The 27,953-nt window shown below is 49.7% G+C and overlaps 1 protein-coding gene and 1 long non-coding RNA gene across 5 annotated transcripts; one reads left to right on the forward strand and one right to left on the reverse strand.

Annotated features, from left to right (window-relative positions):
• Positions 1 to 1,696: 1,696 nt before the first annotated feature.
• Positions 1,697 to 18,061, reverse strand: TEX35 (testis expressed 35). Of its 4 annotated transcripts, none has more exons than XR_008424654.1 (11): positions 17,915 to 18,061; positions 17,104 to 17,154; positions 16,452 to 16,520; positions 15,542 to 15,598; positions 14,799 to 14,858; positions 9,913 to 9,974; positions 9,487 to 9,679; positions 9,072 to 9,115; positions 4,222 to 4,353; positions 3,186 to 3,328; positions 1,697 to 1,812 (listed from the first exon to the last, which is right to left on the reverse strand). XR_008424654.1 is itself a non-coding variant. In XM_019426146.2 (9 exons), exons 1-9 carry the CDS (start codon positions 17,951 to 17,953, stop codon positions 8,735 to 8,737), a joined length of 744 nt encoding a protein of 247 aa, XP_019281691.1. In that variant the 5' UTR covers positions 17,954 to 18,061; the 3' UTR covers positions 8,636 to 8,734. The 4 variants fall into 4 exon arrangements, 2 of the variants coding, with proteins under 2 accessions (XP_019281691.1, XP_019281682.1); XR_008424653.1 differs by having other exon boundaries at positions 16,996 to 17,154; XM_019426146.2 differs by lacking the exons at positions 1,697 to 1,812; positions 3,186 to 3,328; positions 4,222 to 4,353 and adding an exon at positions 8,636 to 8,795 and having other exon boundaries at positions 16,996 to 17,154.
• On the forward strand, positions 17,828 to 22,912 carry LOC109253324 (uncharacterized). The gene is made up of 2 exons (XR_002074344.2): positions 17,828 to 18,380; positions 22,255 to 22,912. It is a non-coding gene; the product is annotated as an uncharacterized LOC109253324 (long non-coding RNA).
• Positions 22,913 to 27,953: the final 5,041 nt, after the last annotated feature.

The raw sequence follows: 27,953 nt of genomic DNA on the forward strand, positions 1-27,953 counted from the left end.
GAGAGAGAGAGAGAGAAAGAGAGAAAGAGACAGAGTGTGAGCAGGGCAGGGGCAGAGAGAGAAGGAGACAGCAGGCTCTAGGCTCCGAGCTGCCGGCACAGAGCCCAATGCGGGGCTCAAACCCACAAAGTGTGAGATCATGACCTGAACCGAAATCGGGCACTCAACCGACTGAGCCATGCAGGCGCCCCATGTTATTCTTAATTTCAGTAGAGCATTCCACTTTATGAGTGCACCGTAATTTCTTTAACCAGTTGGTATCCATTTATATTGTTTCTGATTTTTTTCTTAAAATTTTTTTTAACTTTTTTTTAAATTTATTTTTGAGACAGAGAGAAACAGAGCACGAACGGGGGAGGAGCAGAGAGAGAGGGAGACACAGAATCGGAAGCAGGCTCCAGGCTCCAAGCCATCAGCCCAGAGCCCGACGCGGCGCTCGAACTCACAGACCGCAAGATCGTGACCTGAGCTGAAGTCGGACGCTCAACCGACTGAGCCACCCAGGCGCCCCATATTGTTTCTGATTTTTAAGTACATATTATAACTGACTCCATAGGGCGCCTGGGTGGCTCAGTTGATGTAGCGTATGACTCTTGGTTTTGGCTCAGGTCATGATCCCAGGGTCACGGGATTGAGCCCCCGCATTGGGCTGCTCACTGAGCATGGAGCCTGCTTAAGATTCTCTCTCTTTCTCTCTCTCTCTCCCTCTGCTCATCAACTCTGCTCTTGTTCTCTCCGAGAATAAATGTTAAAAAAAAAAAATAGAATAAGTGACTCCATGATACCCTTGTAGTTAAATCTTGGCACCCTTCCCTATTTTTTTCCTCTTGTCTTTTAAGGCTTCTGATATGTGTCACCAGATTGCCCCTCAGAAATATCATGCCACGTAGACTCACTGGAGTTGCTCATCTCCCCACAGACTCATCACTCATAAAAAACACAACAGAACAGAGCCCTTCTTGGCCACCCCTTTGGGAAGCTGATATCCATATTAAAGTGGCACGTGGGCAGAACTGCCATTAAACATCCTTCCATCGCCTGTTGAGGGCGCGCTTCTCCACCTTCTGGGTTTCCTACTGTTGGAATCAGGGTCTGGCACTCGCTCGTTCTTTCATCTCAATTCTGAAGATTGAACGTGCTTTGTTGTGTTTGTTTTAACACGGAGAGAAGTACCAAAGAGTCACCTTGATCACAAACGTAGGAGGACAGATCACCTCTGAAATACTGGGGGGGTGGGGGTGCAGGGAGGCTCTAGGAGTCCCTGGGACCAGTCAGGGTGGCCCGCTTAGGAAAGCAGGTGGGTAGCCAACTGGCACGGAAATGGGCATAACCAGACCTGGTGAGTTGGAGAGAGACTGCTCTGAGCTCCCAACTGTGGCGGTAGCAGTCAGCGCCGAGCTGGGCCCCACGGCAGGGGTGGGAACGGACAACACGGCCTGGCCTCCTCCTGGGCCCGGCCCCGCCCACCTAATTGCCACCCCATGTCTCAGCCACGGGCCTCTCTGGTGACTGCTCCAGTCGGGGCCTGGGGCCGCACACCTGTTACCTGTGGGAGTCACACGCTGAGGTTACAGGCCTGACAGGCTGTGTCACAAGGACCTGCCTGTTCTTTCCTCTGGAGGAGCCCGTCCCAACCCCTTACCGTTCTTATATTTCCCTATTGTTTGGCCTCCTAATATACACATCCTTCCTCCTCTCAAAACACGGTAAGTCATTTGTTTATTTTTTAAATAAATGTAGATCCACATTCATCGTGACCGGAGTCAGTCAAGGTAGCAGGAAACTGGGACTGGGAATTGAAGGCCTTTGAACCTAGGAAAGGCCATTCTGCCGTCACTGTTGTCATTGTCCCTGCAGTTTTTACTGAAAAATTAACTTCTCCTGGGTGGTTCAGTCAGTTAAGCATCTGACTCTTGATTTCGGCTCCGGTTATGATCTCACAGTTTGTGAGTTCGAGCCCCGCGTCTGGCTCAGTGCTGACAACAAGGAGCCTGTTTGGGATTCTCTCTCTCCCTCTCCCTATCTCTCAAAATAAATTTAAAAAAATTTTTTTTAAGTTTACTTATTTTTGAGAGAGAGAGACAGAGCACAAGCAGGGGAGGGGCAGAGAGAGAGGGAGACACAGAATCCGAAGCAGGCTCCAGGCTCTGAGCCATCAACCCAGAGCCCAACGCGGGGCTCGAACCCACGAACCATGAGATCATGACCTGAGCCAAAGTCGGATGCTTAACCGACTGAGCCACCCAGGCACCCCCCTCAAAATAAATTAAAAAAAAAAAAAAACTTAAAAAAATTAACCTTCTACCTATACTCTGATGTAACCCTCACAATGCCCCTGTTAGAGGGGCGTCCCAGATGAGACCGTGAGTCTCAGAGAGGGGAAGTGACGGACCTGCAGCCACACCGCTGATGCTATCCAGATCTCGTTGACCCCAAGAGCTCTGCTCCTTCTTCCTCACCCCGTCACCCTTGCGAGTGCAATGGGCCCCAGGGAGCCACAGAGCAAAGGGAGCAGAGAGCACTGGACCCCGAGTCAGAAAACTGGGGTGTGGCCCTGGCTTTGCTACAAACTGGCTGTGTGGCTGAGGGCACCTTGCTGCACCTCTCTGGGCCTCAGAGTTCCCACAGTAAGTGGAAGAGATTGGCGCGGATGATCTCTGAGACTGCTAACCGCGGCGGGGGGGGGGGGGGCTAGTTCTGTGGTAACGGGAGACCACTCTGCTGTCACAGCAAAGGGCACCGTGGTCCAAGAGCCCCGGGGGCTATCGCAAAGCTAAAGCGGTGGCTCTGGCAGCCCCTCTTTGGGACCGCATGGCTCTCCCCTTCTCTCAGCTTCTCTGTTGCTTCGCTTTCTGCAAACTGCTTGTCTTTTTCTACAGACCGGCGTTTTCTGCTTCTTGGGCCAACATGCCGGATGCCTCTCCAGCCCCCAGTTAGAAGTCCTCAGTTCTGGGGGCCGCTGGAGTCTCCCCCAATTCCCAGATTCGCAGAGAAAGGGCTCTGGCTGGGCAAGTGGAGCTGGAGATCTACCTTGGTCTGATCAACTGGGACCTATTGCACAAAGAAGAGGTTGGGGAGATGCCCCCAAGTTGGGGACAGGAACAGCATCTTTGGGAGAAGAGATGAAGTATAATGACGCTTCAGGTGAGGTGACATTGAGACCTCCAGAGAAAGCACAAGCTCACCAGCAAAGCTGGTCCATGTGTGGTGTCAGCAGGAATGACAGCTTGGGCTCCCAGAAGGTCCATTCCCAAGGGCAGATGTGACAGCTGTTTGACAGCCGGGCAAACGTGTCCCCTCAGCACACACTGTTGTCCTTCTGCTGCCTCTGCATTGGGTGACATGGAAATGCGGCAGAGGGGAGCTTGGGAAGAGTCAGGGGACAGGGACTGCAGGGCCACCGTCACCAGTCCCCGGGACTTGATCGGCACTGCAGATCATTTGCACAGAGAAGACTCAGCACTTCCGTTACTCCTGGAAGCCCTGTTTCCCTGACGACCTTGCTTTAGTTCTTAAAACTGGCATCTGCTTAGGTTTGAAAACACATTGAGGGGAATTTGGCTGCAAAAGTCAAGTCTCAAGAGGGAACCTTCCCTGTCTCATGAGCCAAACTGAACACAGGGCACAGTCACATAAGTATAGTTCCCGACATGACCTGGGATGGAAGTCTGGAGGGAGAGTCCAAAGAGTTCTCTCGGCACCTGCCCAGAGCCTGCTCAGTCTTGGGGGGATCCATGCAGGAGAAGCCCCCCACTGGGGTCATAGGGCCAAGGCTGCAAGTCCTGGAGGGGGTTAAGAAGCCAGCTCAGCCTATGCAGCAAAAGTTGAGGTGACAAACATTTCCTAAGAACCTGACAAGTGCAGGGCTCTGACCTCCATGCTGGGGACGAAGACGAATGAAGACCACATAAGCGCTGGCTCCAGAAACCGACAAACTGCAGGGAGAGGAGACATGCAGGCTGGAACCAGTAAGCAGGTGGGAAAGGTCTCTGAGTGGCTGAGCAGCCTGGTCACTGGGTCCTTGAGGAGCTGAGTGGGGCAGGTCCAGAAGGGACGGCGGGGGCTCATGGAGGTGGGAGAATGAGGTGAGCAAAGGCAGGGGGTGTGAGAGTGGGATGTGCAGGGCCCATGTGGGATCTAGAGTATAGGCTTACAGATGGGAAAGGGGGAGAAAAGTTCAGACACCTAAGATTAGATCAGAAATGCACGGTCAAGGGGCACCTGGGTGGTTCAGTCGGTTGAGCATCTGACTTCAGCTCAGTTCACGATCTCATGTTTCATGGGTTTAAGCCCTGTGTCGGGCTCTGTTCTGACAGCTCAGGCCTGGAGGCTGCTTCGGATTCTGTGTGCTCTCTGTCTCAAAAATAAATAGTAAACATTAATTTTTTTTTTAACAAAATGCAAGGTCTAGAACAACAAGTTGAGGAGTCTGGATATTAATCCCATGAGTAGTGGGCACTGAAGATTTTTGAGCAAGGGACAGTGTTGGAGTAGAAAGCAGTGGCTAAGGACCAAATATCTGGAAATGGTATCCACACAACGCATTCCAGGTTGGAAGAAACTAGTGGGTCAGAAGCTACTGTAAGTGGTTTAGAATCCAGATGCTAAGAGCCTGGGTTAGAGTATGTATGGGAATTGGAGGATTCTAGAATGGACATTGGAAATGTTAGAAAGATTGCTTTTGGGAATTGGTAGCTCATTTGCTATGGGAGGGAGAGAGAGAGACAAAGTGTTAAGACTTGAATGACTGAGTGGCACCAATGTCAGAAACAGGGAACGCTAGCCACACATCCACACACCTGTCAAGTGGCCGGGGTGGTGGGTAACAAATGAATGCTGGAGTCCCTGCCCGGAAGAAGTCCACACTCTTCTCTCATCCTTAGCTCTCAGAGAAGGTCCTGAGAGCCATCAAAGATATATCATGGAGGGAGTGATCGAGAGCAGGGTAAAGAGGAAAGAAGCCACTGCCCGCCTGTCATAGGGTCTTTGCCCATGTTCTCAGAAATCCTAAAACCGCCAAAAGAGCTTTGGGAAAATAAGCCACAGACATGACTTCTCAGGTAGGGGTTCTGAGCTCTACGGCATGTGAGATTTCCCCCTGGGAAGTCGAGACAGGGTGCCAGGCAGACAGGTAGATGGAAGGGTTGAAGACAACCCTGGTGGGAGAAAAGGTCCATCCCTTGTCTAGAGATCCTCCTGTGCCCCAGGGTCCAGGACACTGAGCAAGGACAAGGACCCCTGTCAGGAAGTCAGGCAGAGAAGGGATTTGGGTGCAGAAGTGAGGATTCTGATTTTGGCTATACTGAGTTTGACACAATGGCCAGGGCTTAGATAGACAGGTAGATCTGAGCTTTGGTGAGAGGTCAGGGCTCAAGTTCAAGCCTTGAGGTTTTCTTCAGTCTAATAAAGCAAATATTTTTTGTTGTCGTTGGGGAAAAAAAGAGGGCGTAAGGTGACCTGCAGGGCACCAGGGATCAGAGAAGGGGTTTACAGACAGGGCAAATGCACAGAGGGCAATGGGGAAAATTGCTTTTACTTAGCCTGTTTAGAGAATCATCTGGGCCACCACCAGGAGAATGGGTAAGTAAATTATGGTGTATTCACAAAATGAAAACCGCAGAGCAATTACAAAATAATGAACAATTGCTACTCACACAACGGTATGCATGAGTTACACAGACATAATTTTGAGCAAAAGAAATAAGAAAATACCTATAGGATTCCATCTATAAATCAAGTTCAAAGACAGGCAAAATAACCTGTGCGGATAAAGATCAGAATAGTGGTAACCTGGGAGCAGGCTAGGTATGGATGGGACAAAGGTGCTGGAGATGTTCTAGAATAATGTCAGTGATATATACAGATATAAAAATTCATCGAATTGTACATAACCATACGCTTTATGCCTCAATTTTTGAAGTCATTAAAAAATGAACAGGAGGTGGGCGCCTGGGTGGCTCAGTCGGTTCCGACTTCGGCTCAGGTCATGATCTCGTGGTTTGTGGGTTTGAGCCCCGCATCGGGCTCTGTACTGACAGCTCAGAGCCTGGAGCCTGTTTCCAATTCTGTGTCTCCTCCTCTCTCTCTGCCCCGCCCCCCCCACCCCCCCACCCGGCTCATGCTCTGTCTCTCAATAATAAATAAACGTTAAAAAACAATAAAAAAAAAATGAACAGGAGGTATGCATGTGTATGATCATTGCTAACAAATCATCTCAAAACCTAGCAACTTAAACCAACAAGCATTTATTATGTCGCAGTTTCCGCGGGTCAGGAATTTGGAACTGGGTGGTTCTGGCTCAGGGTCTTTTCAGAAGGTTGCAGTCAAGATGTTGGTGGGGGCCGCTGCCACCTGAAGGCTCTAGGGTTGCAGCTGACCTGCCCCGTAGCTATTGGCAGCAGGTCTCAGTGCCTTGCCCTGTGGCCCATTCCAGAGGACCACTTGGACATCATTACTACATGGCTGCGAGCTTCACCCAAGCTGGGTATCCAAGAGACAGCAAGATGAAGCCACCGGGTCTTTTATGATTGAGTCTTGGAAGTAACACGCCGTCACTTCCGCCATATTCTGTTCATTGGGAGTGAGTCACTATGTCCAGCCCTCACTTGAGGGGAGAGGAATTAGGCTCCTCTTGAAAGAGTATCAGAGGATTTGTGGGCCTATTATGACAGCACAGAACTACACAATGCAGTGTTCCCAAGCGTTTGAAGGTTTGGAGGTCAAGGGACAGGGTCTCTGGAGTCCCTTGTGTTGGCAGAATAGCAGCCCCCAAAGATGTGTGTGTTCTAATCCCTAGAACCCGTGAATACGTTATGTTACACAGCAAAGGGGAAGTAAGGTTGTTCATTAGCTGACTTTAACTTATTACTTTAAGGTAATTATTATCCTTATGATTATGATTAGGCAGGCCCAGCATAATCACAAGGGGCCTGAAAAGTGGAAGAGAAGGCAGAAGATGAATCAGGGTCAGAGTGATACAGAATGAGAGAGACGCAGCTGGCCATTGCTGGCTTTGAACATGGAAGGGGCCATATGCCAAAGGATGCAGGCAGCCCGTAGGAGCCGGAAAAGACAAGCATATTCTCCCCTGGAGCCTCCAGAAGGAATGCAGGCGTGCCAACACCTTGAGGTTAGCCCCGGGAGACCCATTTTGGACCCATCTTGTGTTGTCTCAAGCCATTAACCGTGTGGTAATCTGTTACCGCAGCAGGAAATGGACATGCTCTACATACGCCCTTCTCCTTTTTCCCATTTCTAACTCATTTCTGCTTTCATCACACGCTATAGTTACTGTCCTTGTTGTCATATGGTCTATATTTTTTAATACACATGTTTACTATGTTTAATACACTATGTTTACTTACTAGCTATAAGCTCCTTGAGGGCAAGTCCTAGGCTTTGTTTTGGTTTTTGTTTGTTAAATATAAGTCAGAAGCCCAACACATCACTCATTACTACGTAGCCATTAACAACTTGGTCAATTATTCACTAGACTGGCTAAAAGTCTAAGCAGCCAGCTTAGCAAAGAGATGAAACAAGAAAGCTGGTGTGAGGGGCCCTCCGGGTGGCTCAGCTGGTTAACCAACTGAACCTGGCTCAGGTCACGATCTTGTGGTTCGTGGGTTTGGGCCCTACATCAGGCTCAGTGCTGACAGCTCAGAGCCTAGAGCCTACTTCGGATTCTGTCTCCCTGTCTTTCTGCCCATCCCCCTGCCTCCTCCAGCTCATGCTCTCTCTCTCTTTCAAAAATAAATAAACATTTAAAAAAAGAAGAAAGCAAGCTGGTGTTAAATAAAATACGGAATCCTATTAATTCCTCCTCCATTAAAGTAAACCCCAAAAATCACACTCATGACAGGAGAGTTTACTGAGATACTATTTTCTCTGTATCTTTCTTTACTCTCATTTCAAGCTAGTGGCCAAGGGAGGGGATTTGGGGCAGGACAAAGAGGGGAGCAGGTGAAGGTCACTGGCTCCTTTTGAGCCTTTGTGAAGACCTAAGGACTCTGAAGGGATAGGTCTCCTTTTGGGTTGGGGGACAGGAGACCTTCAGGAGGGTAGGAGGGTGGATCCCCAGAGCCCACAAAGGGGACCAAGTTCCTATGAGCAGTGGGGCCCTAGGCTCTGCTCCATGACAAAACCTCAGAGGGAAGCAGAGCAGGCTAGACCCTGGGCTTGGGGTCCCCCACTCACCCAAGACTCTTGGGTCCCACACACACACCACACACACAGTGCAGGAGCTAAGAACACAGGGGGCACAGGTATGTAGGACACTGGAGGTCTCTCCTGCACCCCACAGAATGGCAGCTGTTACCTTTGTGGCCTCCCCCCTCTCTTTTGACCTGAGACCTTTGCAGAACTAGGCAGAGGAAGGGAGGTGGGGGGGCGGGGGGCGGGGGGCGGAGATGACCCTGAGAATGACCAAGATAGAATTTCCCACTAATCCAACAGGAAGCAGGAAGAGGGCTTGGCGTCTGAAATATGGGGATTTAGAAACAAAAAAGTGACATTCTTGCACAATGAAGTCTGGGGCTGATATTCCAAATGACGATACGTGCTTTGGCTTTAAAGTGAGGGTTTTAATCTCCGGGTGGGAGGAGGCCTGGGGCGGGGTGGCGTGTCAGAGGGCCAGCTCAAGGAGTGGAGAGGAAGGGCCGGGGCTGCCGGTGGGCTCTGTGGTGGCTCTAGGTTGGAAGCACACCTTCCCCCGCATAGGGCTTGAAGCACAGATAAATCAGAAAGCAGCTCCAGATGCCAAGGATGAAAAGGGTGCCCAGGAATGGCATGGAAGTTTTCTGCTAGAGGACGAGAAAGGCAGGAACCTGAGGCAGGGTCAGCGAGCTGCTGGCGAGGCTCCCCTCCCCGCAGGAGCCTCTGGGCTGCAGCCTCCAGGCTGGGGGACCCGGGCCCTCCGGCCTCGTGCCATGTCCTCTATGACGGAGTGGATGAGGTCGGGGGGCAGCGTCTCACCACCATCGGGGGGACTGGAGGCAAATGCAGCCTGAGCACACTGCCTCTGGGAGGATGGGGCACCCGACTGGGACAAGGACTTCTCGAATGGGTCTACCTACCCCTGACTGTAGTTGTTCTTTTGGGCACACAACAAACATCTTTCCTGTAGAGGGAAAAAGAAACGGCACAAGAAAGATCATTTTCCCCTGGTCCAAGATGGCCGCCTGCTAGGCACCTCATGGGGTCTTGCTATAGGAAAGGGCGGAGCAAGATGTTGGCGCTTGGCAGTGGGCACCTCCAGGGTTGAGGTTCACTTGGTCACGGCTTAGGACTCTCCCCAGGCTTAGAGGACAAGCCCCCGGAGGGGGCTCTGGGCTAGGGAGGCATCTGGGGCCAGCAGAGGGGTGGAACCCGTCCCTTTAGAGCAGGAGGTAAGGGAGTGAGAGGGCTTAGGACGGTCAGGGCAGGGCAGGAGCCTGGAGGGGCACACCTGCGTGGGGGGGGGGGGGGGGGGGGGAGTCAGGCTTCACTTACGCAGCAGGTCCTGCCTTGATGAAGGGAATCCAGTGGGTCCTTTTTTGGTTTCTGAAGTGCCATCATCTTCTCGTGGAGAGTGAGTGGCATTCCATCAGCTCCACCCACTTTCTTGAGCCGGAGCTGTGGGTCTGTGTCCGTCTTTGCCGTCAGCCTGAACTCCCGCTGCTCCTCTGGACCTCTTCTAAGGGGACTGGGGGAGGGAGTTAGGGAGGGGCAGAGCTGGGAGGACGATTTCCAACACGACAGGGAGATAACCACAGTGTGGGCGGCCACGGAGGGCCCTGACATCCAAGCCATTGGGGGAAGAGAAACCAAGACAGGTCCTTGAAGAGTCTGAGGGTCCTCTGAGCCCGAGGACGCTTAGCAAAGTGAAGGGAGGAGATGCCTCAGGGACGAAGAGAGACGGGTGCAGGTCACACTTACTGGCTGCTCTTGTGCATATTTATTAAAACATCCATCTTCTCATCCATATCCTTCTGCATTTCCTTCAGGAGAAAAGTCAAAGCTTAGCCTTATCATCCTGAAGGGCGTCTGAAATCCTTTCTTCTTGCCTCTAGCTGCCAACCACTCAGAGATCACCTCAGCGTCTTCCTTTCTCGGGAATCCTCACCGGCCTTGGGTGACACGTGCCACCTCTCCCTTTCCCCGCCCCCATTCCAGGATGAGGCCAAAGCACAGGCAGGGTCATTAGGGGCTTATCCAAAGTTTCCAGATGAGTCAGAGGACAGGAAGGCTTTGACCTGATCCCACACCTGGATGAGACCCTTATGCCCTGGCTCTGGCTCAAGGCCTATGAAGTGATGGAGGCAAGAAGACGAATCTTGTGACCCTCCCCCGCAAAGGCACTTTTGGCTCCAGTGTTTTGACCCCTGCTGTGCACCCAGATTCTGCACATGCACGTTTGCTTCATCTTTTACCCAATTTCTGGCAGAAATGGTCAGCATAAAATAAAACTGACATTACTTCAACTGGCCCCTCACATTTATTATTTACTAAGAACTGAAAGAATAGTAAAATCTTCTTGGCGAGTTAAGATCTGTAAAGTTTGATCTGGAGACATGGGAATAGAAATAGTGGTCATCAAAGAATGTCTAAGATGACAGATACCATCGTCAACCGTATCTGTTATGGACAAACACAAGGTTGGCTTGAACATTATAAAATACCCATGAAAAATAAATTGCTTCAAGGAAAATAATTCTAATAAAAAATGAAAGATTTGGCAACAGTTTACTGAAGTGTGGTAGAAAACTGATCAAGGAATTATACTGTATGGGTGGAGATGATTTCAAAAAATAGCTTCTTGAAAAGCATTTTTTTTTATGTTTATTTTTGAGAGAGAGAATGCGTGAGCAGTATGGGCAGAGAGAGGGGAATGGAAAGTCTGAAGGGGGCTCTGCACTGACACCACAGAGCCTGATGCCGGACCCGAACTCACAAACCATGAGATCATGAGGTAGGACGCTTAACCAACCTAGCCACCAAGGCGCCACCACCCCCCCCCCCCCCACTTCTTGAAAAGTATTTTTAAGTGGTGGTATACATTTTGGATAAGACATCTGTATTCATAAATAGAGTGAAAATATCCTTGATGTGAAAAATGCCCCCTGGTTTCGAAAAATCAGAGTCCAAATGTCCCTTATTCTTAGAAGTGTCACTGTTACTTCAAACTCATGTCCTGAAGTGATCTCCTCATTTTCTCTTCTAAATCTGTTTGCCAACTGTCCTTGTCACTGTCACCACTTTCTTCTAACTGTCCAGATTGCCTGTTGGGGTCATGGACACTTGCTTCTCCTTCATTCTCTATGTTGAGTCGATCATCAAAAATGTTATTTTTCCTTCGGTGCATCTTTCAGATTTACCATTTCCCTTCTCTTCCTACACCTAGTCCAGCATTCCTCATCTTGAGTGGGAACGTGGCTTCCTGCCTGATATTCTAGCTCCAGACAGCCCCCAACCCTGCTCTCCCGGCTCCCCCCACCCCCGAGCCCACCTTGCAAACAGCTGCCTGCTCAGCCTTTCTGAAGTGCTGCTTCTAGCATGTTCTTTGATTAAGAATCTCCAGAGGCCTCTTACTGCTTACACAACCAAGTCCCAATCTGTCCGCCTGTCTTTCAAAAGCCTTCATTATCTACCACCTTTGTGCCCATTCCATTTTATTTCTCACAGTTTTCCCGGATGATCCCACTTTTATGACTGATCTCCCCACTGACCATGATACACTTCACGTTCATCCTGCTTCCATGCTGTGTGCAAGCTGTTCCCGTGCCCAAAATAGCCTCCTTTGTGCCTTTCCATACCCAGTCCTGCCCACTAACAAAACACTTACTGTGTTTGCATTTTAATATAGAGATAATACATGCCCTTTGTAGAAAATTTGGACAATATAGAGGAATATAAAAGTAAATTAATCTCATCACCTCGCCATAACTGTTATTAACCCCTTTGGTGTATTTCTTTCCAGTCTTTTTTCTAAATATTTACTTTGCTATTTTCCCCCACTTAACTGAGATCAGCCTATATAGATTGCTTGTATCTTGCTTTTCATTATAAGCATACTTCTCATTATAAGCATTCTTTTTTTTTAAATAAGCTTTTTATATCAAAATAACTTGGGACTTACTGAGAATTGCAAAGATAGTACAAAGAGTTCCCATATGCCTTTCATTTCATTAAGTTTCCCCTTAATGTTAACATCTAACCCAATCATGGCATTGCTCTTAATTTAAAAAAATTTTTAAGTTTATTTATTTATTTTTGAGAGAGAGATAGAGAGAGTGAATGAAGGAGGGGCAGAGACAGAGAGAGAGAGAGAGAGAGAGAGAGAATCCCAAGAGGGCTCCATAGTGTCAGCGTGCAGCCTGATATGGGGTTTCAACTCACGAACCATGAGATCATGACCTGAGCCGAAACCAAGAGTCAGATGTTTAACTGACTGAGCCACCCAGGTGCCCCAATTTTTTTAAAGTAAGCTCCATGCCCAGTGTGGGCCTTGAACTCATAACCTCTTGATCAAGAGTCACATGTCTACCAACTGAGCCAGCCAGGTGTGCCTATAAACATTTTCTCCAGTAGTTCCTAGTTTTCATTCTGTGGATATACCATAATTTATTTGGCTATTCTTCTACTGTTGAAAATTGTGGTTTCCAAATTTTTGCTATTATATACAATGATCCTGCGATGAATATCTTTTTACAGATACTCATGCTAGTGTTTCTGATTATTTTTATAGGCTAAATTCTGGGAAATGGAATTAATAGGTCAAGTGGTTTGATATTTTTTGATTTCTATTTTCTAATTCCTTTCCAGTTTTGCACAAGCCTATACTCTGGTCAGCAGCATAAGAGCATTCCTGCCCTGTTCTATAACTGTCATAAATTAAAAGTTCATCTATTTGAATGTGACAATGACTTAAGTATTGTTCCCATTTGGCATTTCATTGATTATTCATGAGGTAAACCTTTTAAATATATTTACTGCATTTTAGTTGTATTCTCTTTTGTGGATTGTTTCCTCATACCCTTTGCCCATTTTCCTATTTGGTTCTTACTGATTTGTGTGAGATTTGTAAGTTATAGATTAAAAAAAACTTTTATCAATGTTTATCATATTTGTGGAAAATTATTTCCTTCAAACTGTTTGCTTCTTAATTCTGTATATGGTGCTTTGCTGTTACCATTTTTAAATTTTTTCTATTGTTAAATATATCAATATTTCCTTAGTGATTTCTTCCATTGTACATCTTTTTAGACCATACAGTTAAATATTCATATATAACTTATTCTTATTGGTTTTTATTATTTAAATTCACTCTATGCACCATTTCAGTTTTTACAGTGTTAACTAAGTTTTTCTTCATATAATCACAGTTCTTAATATATAATCCTTTCCTTCTCACTAACATTTAAAAAATCATCCTTATTGTCTTTGAAATTGTATAGAGCTGTGCTGCCCAACCTTCGGCATACAATGGAATCACCTGGTGATCTTTAAAAACTACTCATGCCTGGACCTCATCACCTCAAGAGGTTTTGATTTCATTGTTATGGGGTGCAGCTGGGTACAAGGTCAAAGCCACAGTACAGGTGACTGCAATGTACAGCCAAGGTTGGTAACTACAGCTACTTAAGATCTGGTTCTTATCCAGGGGAAAGCTCAGAATCACTTTGAGAGTTTGAAGCAACTGTGGCCCAGCCTGGAGATTTTTATTCAGTTCATCTGGACCAGGCCTGGGTATACAGATGTTTAAAATCCTGGCAAGTGATTCTTAGCGTGTCCCTGGCACAGAGGTGGTGACAAGGTTATCTACCCTGGTTTTGTTCATGCGGCTGGTTATCTAGACAAGATTATTGTGGCTTTATGTGAACTTTATATATCTGGTAGGGGTAGTACCCCTTTATAACTCTTAAAAATGTAAAGCTATCTGCTTTTGCCTATTTATGCTTCTACATCAGTGGTTCTCAAATTTTCACTTAGGAAATGTGAGAAAAATTCAAGGGTCCAAGCCTCCTCCAAAAAGGATCTGGGCCCTATTTTCTTTATTTGTGCTCCAGGCAATTCCAAAACACATCAAGGTTTGAGAACCACTATTCTTTTTTTTTTTTTTTTTTTTTGAAATTTATTGTCAAATTGGTTTCCATACAACACCCAGTGCTCATCCCAAAAGGTGCCCTCCTCAGTACCCATCTCCCACCCCCCATCAACCCTCAGTTTGAGAACCACTGTTCTAAACATTTTCTTTAATGTTTATTTATTTTTGAGAGAGAGAGACAGAGCGCAAGCAAGGGAGGAGCAGAGACAGAGGGAGACACAGAATCCAAAACAGGCTCCAGGCTCTGAGCTGTCAGCACAGAGCCCGACACGGGGCTTGAACCCACAAACCATGAGATCGTGACCTGAACTGAAGTCGGACGCTTAACTGACTGAGCCACCCAGGCACCCTGAGAACCACTATTCTAGAGTCTAGGTGGTCCTCTTAGTAATTGCTGAGTTCAAAACTAATCTTACTGGGCTTTTGGTTAGATATGCATTTAGCTTCCCATGTAGCCTTCAGAGCTCACCGTAAGAGTCACTTTCTCTGTAAGTATTTAGTTACCCCGGCCCACATTCGTGACTCATTTCTCCAGACTCCTGATTAACTGACAGCCAATTGTCCTGTAGCTCGGCACTTACTTGTTATTTAATTCTCTCTTGCCATAGAGTTTGGGTCTTCTCCTAGATTGTAAGTGACTTCAGGGCAGGGTCTGGCATCGCCTTCCATAATTCCCAGTGCCGTAATGGCCCATGGAAGGCACTCAGCAAATGCTTACCTTCATAATCTCCACGAATTCCTGGAGTTTATCAAAATCCTTGTCCATTATGCCCTTTATCTGTTGAAGAAGAAAAGCATGGCAAGTATTACTGAAGTCCCTCTGGGGCATTTTAAACAAAGGGCAGCAGCTGCTTCTTGGATAAAACTCAAGGAACAGACTTGTAGTGGCCAATTAAAGCCACTTTCTTCCCAAGGAGTCTATGAAGGGACTAGGGTGCATGTACCATTAAGTGACCACCACCAGGGGCCTTGGGGTGGCTTAGATCTGGGTACAGCTTCAACGCTTCAACGTGGAGCTCAGACCATAGCTTCAATTACACCTTCTTTCTTCAGCATTCCCTCCCTTCCTACAAATGCCACCGGTCGTTCCAGCAAAGAAGAAGAGAGTTTCTGCTCTGCTGTTTGTCCCCGGAAGAGGAGGGAGGAGAATGGAATTGGTCCCTGACTTCTCCCACATCCTGGTCAGCTCCTCTCACTCTGTCACGAGGGTTATATCTCCCTAACCCTCAATGTGATGCCTTAGAGAGTTCTTGTCATTCAAAACCTGGGCTTAAGCATCAGACAGACAAGACATCGATACCCTCAGCTGCTCGGCACTGAAACACTGGAGGAGATGGGGCTGAGTTGGGCTGATGCGTTTTCCACGCAATTCCTGATTGCCCTCGCTATTCAAGGTTGGCCACTGCATTTTCCCAGAAGCTCCCCTTTTCCTCCATATCCTGGAGAGTCTCATCCTGTTACCTGTTTGATCTCATCCATTTTTTCCTTGAGCTCTTCCTTCACCTCCCTGAGTTCAGTCTGAGGAAATAAAATACGGAAGAGAAGGAGTAAGGAAAGGTCTAGGAAGGGAAACTGTCAAAAGGAAGTAAGGAAAGACCATGGGGCATTGCTAATAAGGAGGAACAGAGAAATACCTCCCATTAGGGAGGAAAGAAAGGATGCTGTTGAGAAAAGGGGGGAGCAGGCCGTACAGACATCACGTGCCTCCCGCTATGATGCCCTGAAGGGGACACCTTCACTTCTGTGATGTGACCCCCAAAAATGCACAGCCGCATCTAGTCACCAGGAAGGACCAGGCCACCCACATGAAGGGTCGGTCTACAAGATAAATGACCTATAATCCTCATAAATGACAATGTCCCAGAAACCAAAGGTTGAAGTGGAATTCCAGACGAAAGGAAACTAAAGAGGCAGGGAACCCAGCTGCCATGTGTGGTCCTGGATTGGATCCCACACAAAAAGAGTTGTCTTTTTCTTTTGTCGTGAAAGACATTAGTGGAATAATTGATACAATTAGAGTAAGGACTGAATCAATGTTCATGTCCTGGTTTTGATATTTTGCTCATTGTACTGTGTAAGAGATTGTTCTTGTTTTCAGGCAATATGCACTGAAATTTCAGAGAAATGTGCTCTCAGATGATTCAGGAAACATACCTTATATGTATGTGTGTGTGTGAATACATGCGGGGAGAGAGAGAGAGGGAGAGAGGGAGGGAGGGAGGGAGGGAGAATCGTAAAATGCCAACATTTGGGAGATCTGAGTGAAGGGTATAGAATTCATTGTACAATTTTGTGGTCCCGGAGCCTAGTCACAGATGCCAGCAGCGAACCCACCATGGAAGCGGCCGGCGGCCTGGGCTGCCCCACCTACCCTTAGCTCCTGTGTCCCTCCTGGTTTGGTAAACAGCCCTTCTTGTTTAATTCCCTTGTAGTCATACGTCTGTTGGTCGAAAACAGAAACACAGAATGGTGGACGTCACAGGTGTGGGTGGATGAGGCAGGAGAGATCCCCCCGAGTTTCTGTTCCTCCTTTCAGGCTAGGACAGGGGTGAGAGCTGGCGACCCCGCCTCCACCGTCTCCCCTCTGAGCTCCTCACGCCACCGCCCTCCTGGCCCGCTGAAAGGCCAAGGCCCTTCCTGCCTCAGGGACTTGGAATGTGCTCCTTCCTTCGCCCACACTGCTCTTCCTCAGGCTTCCGGTCGGCCCTCGGCCCTCGTCTGGTGCTTCGGCTACCAGCCCAGCCTGGGGCCTTTCCCGACCACCTGGTGGGCAGCAGCTACCCAGTCAGCCCTCCCTATTTCAATTCTCCGCATTGCAGGTAACACTGCCGAATTTTCCTTGTTTCTGTATCAGATTATTCCAAGAGTGAACTTTTGCGAGCAGAGTCTGTCTCTCTCAGTGCATCCCCCAGCACCTGGGACAGGTCTTGGCCACCAGGAACAGCGAACGACCCCTGACTCCAAGTCACCTCCCCACGGGTCTCAGGCCTGGCTGCCGGCATGGCCTCAAAAGAGCTTCTTACTTTGGTCGGCTCGGGCTTCAGTTCCAGGCACATTGCCTTGTAGTTCTTGGTCTGTAGAGACAGGAGTTTGGCAGTCCTCCTGTCAGGCACCAGGATTGGAGGGATAACACCAGCCCTCTCAAGAGCCCCCCTACCCAATCCTGCCCGTCCACCTGCACCTGAGCTCAGGCCCATGTACGCCCCCTCCCCCCAGCACCCGATTCAAGACAACCCAAACTCTGTCGGGTTATCTTTCTTTTCTGAACACGCACCTGCCCAGTCGGCAGGTAGCCCTCCCCCCCGCTGGGGGGCCTGAGCAGGGAGAGCACTTGAAGATAACTTTATGGAAGCCGTGGATTAGTTCAGGCTTTGGAGACAGATTGACTTGCAATCTGATCTCGGCCTGCTTCCCTCCTGGCTGTGTCACCCGGGCAAATTATTTACTCCCCCTGAGCCTCCCTTCCTCGTCTGCAAATTGGGGGCACTCATCGCATTATCTAATAAGGTGCTTGTGTGCCTTAGATGTGCCCGTGGATGCAGGCCTGGTACCGGCCCGGCCCGGAGGCGTGGCTCCGGGGGTGGTTGGAGGTGGTGAGGGTTATTACATCGCTCCTCATCCCAAAGGAAGTCAGCAGAGGCCTCCTTCCTTCCCACCCCGAGGCCAGGGATGAATCCCATCCTCCCTCCGGGCTCAGAGGCCACTTCACTCTCAGAACAGAGAAAGAGCAGAGCATTCACCAGAATTCTCTGTATCCCCCCACCCGCACCCTACACCTCCATTCAGTGAGGACTCAAAGAGGCCCCACATTGTCCAGCAGCGTTTGTCCTTTACCAGGTTTGATTTCTTCAGTTCTGCCCTCTTGGCCGACATGATGGCGGAGGCCAGAGTGTTAACTTCCCAACCTCCCCACCACGGGCCCCTGTGACCAGGCCACCGTCCTGTGCAGATTACAGGCCAAGGTGAGGGAGGATGACTGCCTCTCTGTGTGCAGAACTGCTGAGGTCACAATGCCCTGGTCCCACATCCTGGCCCGGAGTATCACTACAGCTTTGAGCCTCGGGTGCCTCAGCCACTGAGCTGAGGGACAGCTCGGGTTCCAAAGCCATGAGGTTTCCCTCCTGCAAGGGGGAAGGGGGTCACCTGCGAAATCGCCCTCTGGGAGGACCTGGCCTGTTATGGCCTTAGCGGAAGGCACGCCTCACCAGAAGCAAGGATTCTGTCTCCTCCCCGAGCAGGACTTACCGACCAGGAGGTGTCTGCCCCGAACATCTAGCTCTCCTCCGAGACTGTGCACAAGGTCTGTCGCACTTTCCCCACGTGGACAGACCCTTCCTTGGGTCTGAAGCTGCCTTGGGTTGAGATGCCTTGAAGTCCCTCTTGTTCAAGGTGCATGTACTGTACCAACCTGGGGTCCTCTATGCTGGGGGGCTGAGGGGGTGCTGATCTCTGAAGGATGGCTTCTGACACCCTGGCCTGACCGCACAGATGGCCCAGTCCCCTCTCTGCCCTGTACCACACAGTCTCTTCTGTCATTCTGGAAGACGGTTGCAGCAAGAAGCAAAATGTGGACAGTGCTGAGAAGACTCCTGGGGTGGGGAGGACACAGAGGCCATTCTGAAGGGGGTTATAATTTGTGTCTAAAGAGTCAGAGGATCGTGGCCTCCTGTGGGACCTAAAATCATTCAGAATCCAGCTGGCGAGCCTAATTTCGCTTTCCTTGGAATTCGTGGGCATTTTACCTCCTTCCCTCTCGTTTCAACTCCTAGTTGCTATCAGAAAGGCCAACATGGAAATTCTGAGGCCAGCTAGCCCAGGAGTACAGGAAGGGATGGAAACTGCACGGGAAGCATGTGCCTGCAGCACCCCACCCCCCCACCCCCATTCTGTCCCTCGCAGAGGCTGTGAGCTCTAGAACCTTCCCGGGAGCCGCGGCAGTATTTCCGATGCATTTCTGAGGGGGTTACTTCATGGCCTCCAACCTGGTGATGGTCGTCCCTCTTATTGTATCACAGCCAAAGGAAAAAGTGTCTATCACTCTGTTTAGTTGGGGAGAGGAGTGATGAACTTTCCAGGCCTCTTTCCCAGCTAGTAAGTGAAGGCTGGAATGTCAGGGTCCTGTGACCCCTGTACTCAGTCCTTGCAGATCCGCTGGCCACAGAGCAGGAGGGCCCTTTCTCCGCCCTTTCTAGGTTTCCAAAGACCCGACAGGCTTGGGCAGGGGACTACAGGGAAGATGACACTCCCTCTCAACGTTCACCAGCCCTGAGGAAGCGGGCACCGACTCCTCTTGGTTTTGGCTTGAGATCCTCCTGGACCTACAGCAAAGCTTCCTTCTCTTGGCTGAGCAGTCACTAAATGAGCCCCCTTCCAGCCACGCATTTCACAGGAGCCCAGTGGCCTGTGTATCAGGAAATTGGGTCTAAAAGAAATCAGGGTCTCGCTGTAAAGCCGCTTTATACATTATACACGTACAATTATCATCATTTGAACAGATGATAACAACCGACCCACGGCTCCAGGCTTGCGCCTCCTCACAGCATTCACTAGTCATGCGCCCAGATACGTCACTGTTGTCATCAGTGTGTTCGGGAAGGGCTGAGGAAACCCGTTTGGTGAACCTGAATAAACGAGTCTCATGTTACTGTCTTCTCCTCTGAGATTCTGCAGTTGCGCGCGGCGTTAGCTCGAAGCGGTATGGCGACATGGATAGTGCCGTGGCAGAACTTGGTTATACGCCAGCCCTGGGCTGTTCTTACCTGAGGGACGCCGCATCCGCTTTTTCTGCCCCCCCTTCATGGTGAAACCCACTGGGATGAGGGCAAGGAACAGAAAGCCCACAGGCGTTCCAATGGGGTTTGGTGGAAAAGGGATATTCACAACGGAGAGAAAGAAGCAGTCACGTGTCTCTTTTCTCCAAGGGGATGTCATTTGAATTTCCTTTTCCTTACAAAGGTCCTGGTTTTTCAGTTTCACCAAGGCAATGTTATAAGGGAGGCTGCTGGGGGAGGAGGATTTAAAAATGGCCGGGGCGGGGGGTGGGGGGGGGTGGTCTCGTGGCGGCTCAGTCGGTTAAGCGTGGGACTCTTGGTTTCCGCTCAGGTCATGATCTCGCAGTTTGTGGGGCTCTGTGCTAACAGTGCTTGGGATGCTCTCTCTCCCCTCTTTCTCTGCCCCTACTCCGCACACGCTCTCTCTCTCTCTCTCTCAAAATAAACTTTAAAAACAAACAAAAAATGGCCTTGGGCCTCTGACTTCATGGCCTCTTGTAATTCCAGGGGTGACCCAGTGTTCTAAAATCCTTTGATGAGGACAGAATAGTTCATAAAGGTATCCGGAATCCTGACGGCTGTGGTCTCCAGTCAACCTCAGACCAACAGGGTTCAACACAGATGACCCGGATAATTCACTCCGAAACACCCTGCGGACGTACTGTAGGGTCTGGCTGCTGCCTTCAGCCAGAGGGCTCTCTGGTTCCAAGCCCCCAGTGAACCTCTCACATAAAATTTTTAGAGCTTTACTGTGATTGGTTATTGCATTGTCCTACTTGACTGATTCATAGATGCCTCAGAACACTCTACACTGTGTCAGGGTAGACTTCTCATGGACACATCGGTTACTCTGCAATTTCTGGGCATTTCTGCAAATACTGTACCAGACCTTGGCTAGAATCACAACCCTATGATATTGTTCCTGTGAAAAAATTACATCTAGTTTCTGCCATGAACTTCTAGTACCTCTATTTCAGGAACAAAACAGGATATTCTGAACAGGTAATTGTAAATCTCCAGGTAATTCAAGACAGCTCCTGATAAGTAAAAAGTAAGAGCAAATGTATTGTATGAGGACTTGCAGGCTTCTTCCTCCTGTGCATTCACCAGGACACGGACACATTTGCCAGGGCCTTCCAGGACCCAGGGGAACCTGTCACTATTCCCACAGCCAATGTCATAGAACAGCCTGCTGTGTGAGATAAAGTGAGAATCACCAGGCATCAGAGGCTCCCCTGCTCCTGCTAAATACGGCTCCTGGGGCCTCTTTACTTGGCTGGTGTCCCTCTACTCTCTTTGGATGGAGTCCAAACAGTGGATGGCAATTATATTCCTACCTGTTTTGGCGTCCCTGCTTAAAGATTCTCTGTGGTTGTTCTCCCAGTCCCTTAAAGCCTCCTCTCTACCTCTGACACCTCCAAATCCCCATCCATCATCGACGCCATACATCTGAGTGGCACAATGGCTTCTCTGGATTGGTCTTTTGGGGACTATGCATGGTATACATGGGAGATCACAAACGGCGGGGATGTGGGTCAGTCCTGAGAGCAGCCAGCACCACTCTTGCTCCCACTTTTTTGGCTAGAATGCAACCACACGTCCACACCTACCTGCAAAGGAGGCTGGGACACGTGGCTGAGTATCCCCCAAGAGGAAATAAGCGTAAGGAGCAGATGGCCGATCTCTGCCACACTTTCCTGATGGATCTCATCCTTCCCGTTTCATTCTGACAAGTCCCCTCATAAGAAAACTTAAGTTCACGTTCTTCTGTTTTTTTGTGCAAGGGAGGAAGCTGATGAGATCAAAAGGGAAGACTACGTGAGACACTGGAGCCGGGTCTCCCAACTAATGTGGGCTGGCAGAGCTGGAGTTCAGGTTAAGGGCTCACCTCTTCTCATCTGAACAGCCAACAGGCTAGGATGTTGAGACAGAGGTTGTAATAATGATCCCGCTTATCCAAGATTTACAGTGTAATAATCCCAGTCGATCCCGGATCCATTCTGCAAATCTCCCTCCCCTCCTGCGGGTACTGGAATAGGAGTCTGCTCTGAAGTTTCTCTTGCTGTTCTAAGCCCTCTCAGCAGCACTGGGGCCCAAGCAGGTTGCCTCATCTCCGCCAGCACCTTCCCTGGAGGATGAGTCTCACTGTTGTCCTCTTTGCTGAGAGTCCATAACCTGCTGCAGATGACCCTCTCAGTCTAGCCCCATGAAGCCACCTGCACATGACTTCTGCATGGGGACACCTATTGCTGGGCCCCACCAACGGACATGGACAATAGCCTTGATTGGACCAAAGTTTTCCTTTACTCAGAGACATCGGACCCTGGTTGGCCTTCTGCGGGGCCTGGCTGTTGCCTTTTTCACACCTGGTTTACATTCTGCTCTTTCCCATTTTGTCCCCAGGGTCATTAGCATGTCAGAGCTGGGTCCGTGTGAAGAATGCTCCGGAAGGTGTGAATCTTCTTCCTTGGGTAGGAGTTCCAGGGCTTGGGCCAGAAAATGGGGATCTCTGACCTGGAGCTACAGGTGGTGATCAAAGCAAGGAAGCTGCTAGAGTCAAGAGTCAAATGGAGAGGTCAATGAGCTCGAGAGTCTTCCCGTCTCCAAACAGGGGAGCCAGAGGCAGATTATCAGAGCCACCGTGGAGAAGGGAGAGAACCATTTCTGGCGGAGGCAGAGCCAGCCTGCGGGGCTCTCACGGGTGGCCGAGGTGTGAGGGAAACCTCAGCGCATCTAAAGACTAAGAACTGGGCAGTTTCCCTGAGGTGCTCCTTCCTTTCTTGTCATAGGAGTGCGCTCCATGCAGGGCTGTGGATTTTTCCTTTTGGCAAAAGGCACTGGTAGGAAGCTAGCCTTTGTCTAGCTCCCAGTCCTCCAGTGAGGAAGTGCCCACGCTGAAGCATCTCGTCTGCTGTGGGGGTGGAGCCAAGGCACGGCTCTGAAGGAGCCAGTTCTGTGACGTGGGTCTCAACTCTGCTCCTGGAACTGAGTGTTCACGCTCTTGCTAACCCTCCCAACAATTAAACCAGTTCACGTGGGTTCTCTTTGCAACTAAACCTGACTGACAGAGTTGGTCATACATTTCTGCTAACTGCAGATCTTTGGGAAACTCACATGCGTGTGGTGGTAACTCCTGGGTGGTGACCCACAGGGGCGTTTCCTGTGGAAATGTCGAGTACTTCTATTTGGTGACATCCCATAGACTGTCAAAATTGGTAATTTTAATTAGTGGCCATGGGAAAAGGGGGTGTGAAACCCAGTCCTTCATGGGTCTTTTTTATAATGAAGACTTCCACTTGGCTTTTTTTGGTAGACAAACATCAGACAGACACTTTTTATAGCATCAAGACACCTAGGCGGGCCTTTTACTCACAAGAGGTAGATGGCGTGTCACGCTATTATGTTGGTTCTTCAGGGACTGCTTTTTCCAGAATCTTTGTTCAGCTGCTCGGGAATCATCTTCAAGCCCACCTGCCTTCCTCCTGTAGGCCGTCTGCAACCCCAGCTCTTCTCACCACAGGGCTCTGGGGATGTTCCTGGGCCATGTGACTGACGAACACTCTGAGAAGCACCTTCTGGGGCCCTGAGCTCCTACCTGAAGCTGAGGAAGGGAGACATTAGGTGACATTACTCCTCTGGGCGGCAACAGAGGACGGGAGGCGTTAAGTGACATTATTCTTCTGGGCGGCAACAGTCGTGTGAAAATCATGGTTCACGGAAAGACAACTTGGATGGAATCAAACACTGAAGCAAGCCACACTTCTTTCCTGAGCCCCCTAAATACGAGTGTTCACTTATGTTTATCTAATTATTGATCAAAACAAAGCAATCCCCTTCCTTCCCCTACCTCGAAAAACCAGGGCCACAGCAACCCATCCATAGGACAGTGAACTCCAGGGCCTGCCTGGGTCGCAACCCCACACCTCACTGGCAGACTGTGCTTCCTCGGGCTCAGGGCCAGGCTGGGTCCAAGCGAGAAGCACTGACTCACTGCGCAGGGGTTTCCACACCGAGTCCCCTGTTTCTTCACACGCTCGCTGAGCACTCACTGTGTGTCAGGCACTCTGCTAGGCACCAGGGGCACAGAAGAAACTGAGATGTGGTGCTGGCCCCTGGGAACTCATCACTGATGGGGCTGACAGAAGCAGCAGAACCGCACTTACACTGCGGTCTGTAGGTCCAGGTCTGGAGGGGGCCCAGAGGAGAGGCACAACCCAGTTCTTGGGGCTGGTTCTCTGCCATGCTCTTCTGGACTCCAGTCCTGGCCTTGTGAGTTTCCCAGTACCCCCGGCTCCTCTAGAGTCAGGTTCTTCTCTACATGCAAGCACAGGACCCAGGCCGGGCCATGTTACCCACTGTGTGCCAGACTTTGCAAACGCCAACACCTGCCTGTACCTCTGAAGATGACCTCCTCCCTCTACTCATCAGTGGGACCACCCCGGTGGGAAAGGTCATCAAAAAGATGTGGCCACCAACCGACCCGTGAGCCGGACCCTGGCACTTGGAGGCTCCTCACCTCCTCGGCCCTGTCCTTGGAACGTGGTTTCCGCTTGCCTTTCTTGCTCTCGGAGGCCGTGTCACAAGGATATAGCCTTGAGATGGCGACGTGGCGTTGAAAACGCCTTCAGGGTGTATGTGACTAGACCCTGCGAAGGCCTCTTTATAAACTTTGCGGGTATGGCCAGCAGGTACAGGGATCCATTCGTCTTGCTGCTGCCTGAGACAAGCCTCATATGTAAGTCCCCTTTGCTTATTAAAGCTGCCACCCACCATCCTGGAATAACTGCCTCTTTCTTCAGTCTCTCTCTGCCCTCAGAGCACAGGGGCCAATTTCAGATTGCACCCAGGAAGCTCCCAGGAGGGTTACGACCAACACACGCCCTCCATGCTGGGCCCTAGATGGGGTTCACCTGTCTCTGCCATATCAAATGGGTCTCCCAGCATAGAGGGCCTAGCCTGTCCCAGCAGGTGCATTGCATACCAAATCAGCTTTCTCTGCTCCATCTGGCCCAAGTTCACCTCTACCCGGCCTTGTCACTATATATAGCGGTTTGGACTGGACCAAAATCTGTACACCCTCTAACAGTGTAAAACAAAGTGTCCTCTGAGCTCTACGTGTCAAGTTGATATTTCACCATGTCAGACTGTGTGCAAGTAACACATTCTCGGAGGTCTGTGGGTTCCTGCCTCAGGAAATAATGGGATATTCATAAATGTAACAGCCCTTAGGTTTTGTACATAAATCCCCCTCAGCAATCAGGACGCAGAGAATTAGACACCAGAAGTCCTCACGAAGGAGACTTTGCTGTGCTGGTCTGATACCAAGGAGAGGCTTCTTGCTGATTCTACTCGGTAGCCTTACCTGACCTCTTTCCTGCTGTGGCCGTACCAGAACCCTCAGGACATTCTTTGGACCTTCTCTTTTGTCCTCCACTTGGTTACGTGTATTAGCCAGAGTTCTCCAGAGGAAGAATTCTTTCTTAGGCTTCGTTCTCCTCAGGCCTTCAACAGATGGGATGGGGCCTGCCCACATTAGGGAGGACACTCAGCTTTGTTCAGCGCACCAACTCAAATATTAATCTTATCTGAAAACATCCTCACAGACACCAAATATCTGGGCACCCCATGGCCCCATCAAGCTGACACATAAAATGAACTACCATGTTACCTGTCTTTCCTGCCTTCCTGACCCATCACGTCACCTGGAGCACAGCTCATTTTCTTCCTTTGGTCGTGGCACCCGTGGCCTGAGTTCCAGATAACTGACCTCAGGCTTGCCCTCAGGCCCCTTCCCTCCAGAACTTCCTTTTCAGGGCAGGCCAGGCCGGAGGCCCAGGGTTCTCCAGCCCTTCCCACCCAGACGCTGGCCTCCGGATGTTTTGATACCAGAGCCTGCCTGCCTGCCTTCCTGCCTTCCTCCCTTCCCCACTCCCTCCCTGAGGTCCTTGCCTAGAGCTTTCTTCCATGCCACCACCATGCCTGGTGATATCAAGGCAAAGTGTTCCAGGAAGTCATTGCTTTCTCTCTGCTCAGCTTTATGGATTGACCCATTCCGACGCCCTCTACTCACTCATAGTGCTTTGTGCCCTGGAAACCATCCAGTAGGTCGGGTATTTGTCGATACCTTCCCATCCCCCATTCTTCCAGGAGAGAACGCTCTGCTTTTTCAAATTCCTGCAGCAGCCTTGGGGCCACGGCTACACGCCCCCGTGTTTTGGCCCCCATCTGAGCTCCTTCTAGACCCTCCCTCAAGGGTGCAAATCCAGATCCTAGCTTCTGCCGTCCCCCGCGTCTCGCCCGCCTGTTGCACAGCTCGGTTAATGGCAAACAGGGGTGAGGATTAGCCGCAGCTGCATGGCCTCGTGTCCCTGCGGAAGGGCGGGGCGGCGCATGCGTGGACCTTGGTCTGTCCTATTGGGAAGGAGGGGCTTTGGGCCTGTGCGCCTGGATTCTCCGGTTCAGTGATTTCCTGGAGGCCCTGCCAGTGTTTCACTTGCAGGTTGAACTAGGGTCAAGAGTTCACCTACAGAGACGGGGAATCACTGTAGTAAGACGGGTCGTGACTTAACCAAACATTTTGGATGGGTTTATTTTCTTTTCCGTTCACACAACGATCCTAAGATGTAGGGATCATTGGGGGCACCCGAACGGCTCAGTTGGTTGAGCAGCCGACTTCAGCTCAGGTCATGATCTCACAGTTGGTGAGTTCGAGCCCGGAGTCAGGCTCTTTGCGGTCAGCAGAGTCGGCGTCGGATCCTCTGTCTCCCTCTCTCTGCCCCTCCCCTGCTCGAATTCTATCAAAACTAAATAAACTTAAAAACAAAACAAGTAGGCATTGTTGTTGTTTCCATCTTACAGATGAGGAAGCTGTTTAACGCAAACATTGAATCATTTTTCTGCAGTCACAGACCGAGGTGGGGGAGCCATGAAATGAACCCAGGCAGCCTGGCTACACAGTCAGCACGTTTAACCTCCTTCCCAGATGTAGGAACATCTCTTTGAGTCTCTGCTTTCCGTTCTTTTGGGTATACGCCCAGAAGTGGAATTGCTGAATTATATGGTAGTTCTGTTTTTAATGTTTTGAGGAACCTCCATACTATTTTCCATAGTGGCAACACCAATTTGCACTCCCATCAATAGTGTACAAAGATTCCCTTTTCTCCACATCCACGCCAACGCTTATTTTCTTTCGTTGTTGTTGTTGTTGTTATAGTTCCCATTCTAATGAGTGTATATTGGAAGCTCATTACAGTTTTGATTTACATTTCCCTAGTGATTCGTGATGTTGAGCATCTTTTTTTTTCATTTATTAGCTGAAATATTTACTTTTAAAGGAATGCAGTAGGATTTTGGCTTTCTTTTCAGATTAGTTACTAAAACAGCACTTAACTGGAAGAAATAAGTGAAAAATGCATTCAGTGGTAGTTCAGAGTCCAAGGGTTCTTCTTCCTCTTAGGCACCAGGAAGAATGTTTCTTTAGGACACAGGAAGCAGGACTGGATGTCCGTTACTGCGTACAGGCCTGTAGGGGGCGCCCAAGAGCAGAGCACCCTGGGTGCTTCTTCCCAAGGGGTCCAAGTGTCCAGTGAAGGAAGGCTCCAGGGTCTTACCCCAGGTGCCCTATTGCTTTCCCCAGATGTGTAGGGATTATACGGGCTAGCTGTAGCAGAACATTTCCTTCAAGCAGAAATGGCTCCACAAAGCACAATTCACTTCAGCGAGTCATGCCCACATCCGTAAAATCACCAACAGTTAATGATTCATTTATTCACTTATTCAATAAATATGTGTACCAGCTGCCCGTTTGCCAGGCACTGAGACCTATGTTTGCAACAGAAGATGATCTAAGTGGATTTGGGTTACGACCTGAATAAATGCTTCAGAACAGAGAACAGGAACGAAGGTCAAGAGCCTCTCTCCCCAGAGCCCCACCTTCAGCGTGGCCAGTGGTGAGCGAGTAGACTTCAGAGATGTCCCTTTATTAAATGGAATACTGCCTTACGGCTCTGCAGTATCGACCAAATGAACAAGGTGCAGCGGGAGCTTCGAGTCAAGTGGTCGTGACGGACGGTTCTCAGCCCAGACAGCTGACTGAGGCTTCT

The sequence above is a fragment of the Panthera pardus genome, unplaced genomic scaffold (genome assembly GCF_024362965.1).
Source record: "Panthera pardus isolate Hobbes unplaced genomic scaffold, ASM2436296v1 HiC_scaffold_21, whole genome shotgun sequence".
NCBI lineage: Eukaryota > Metazoa > Chordata > Mammalia > Carnivora > Felidae > Panthera > Panthera pardus.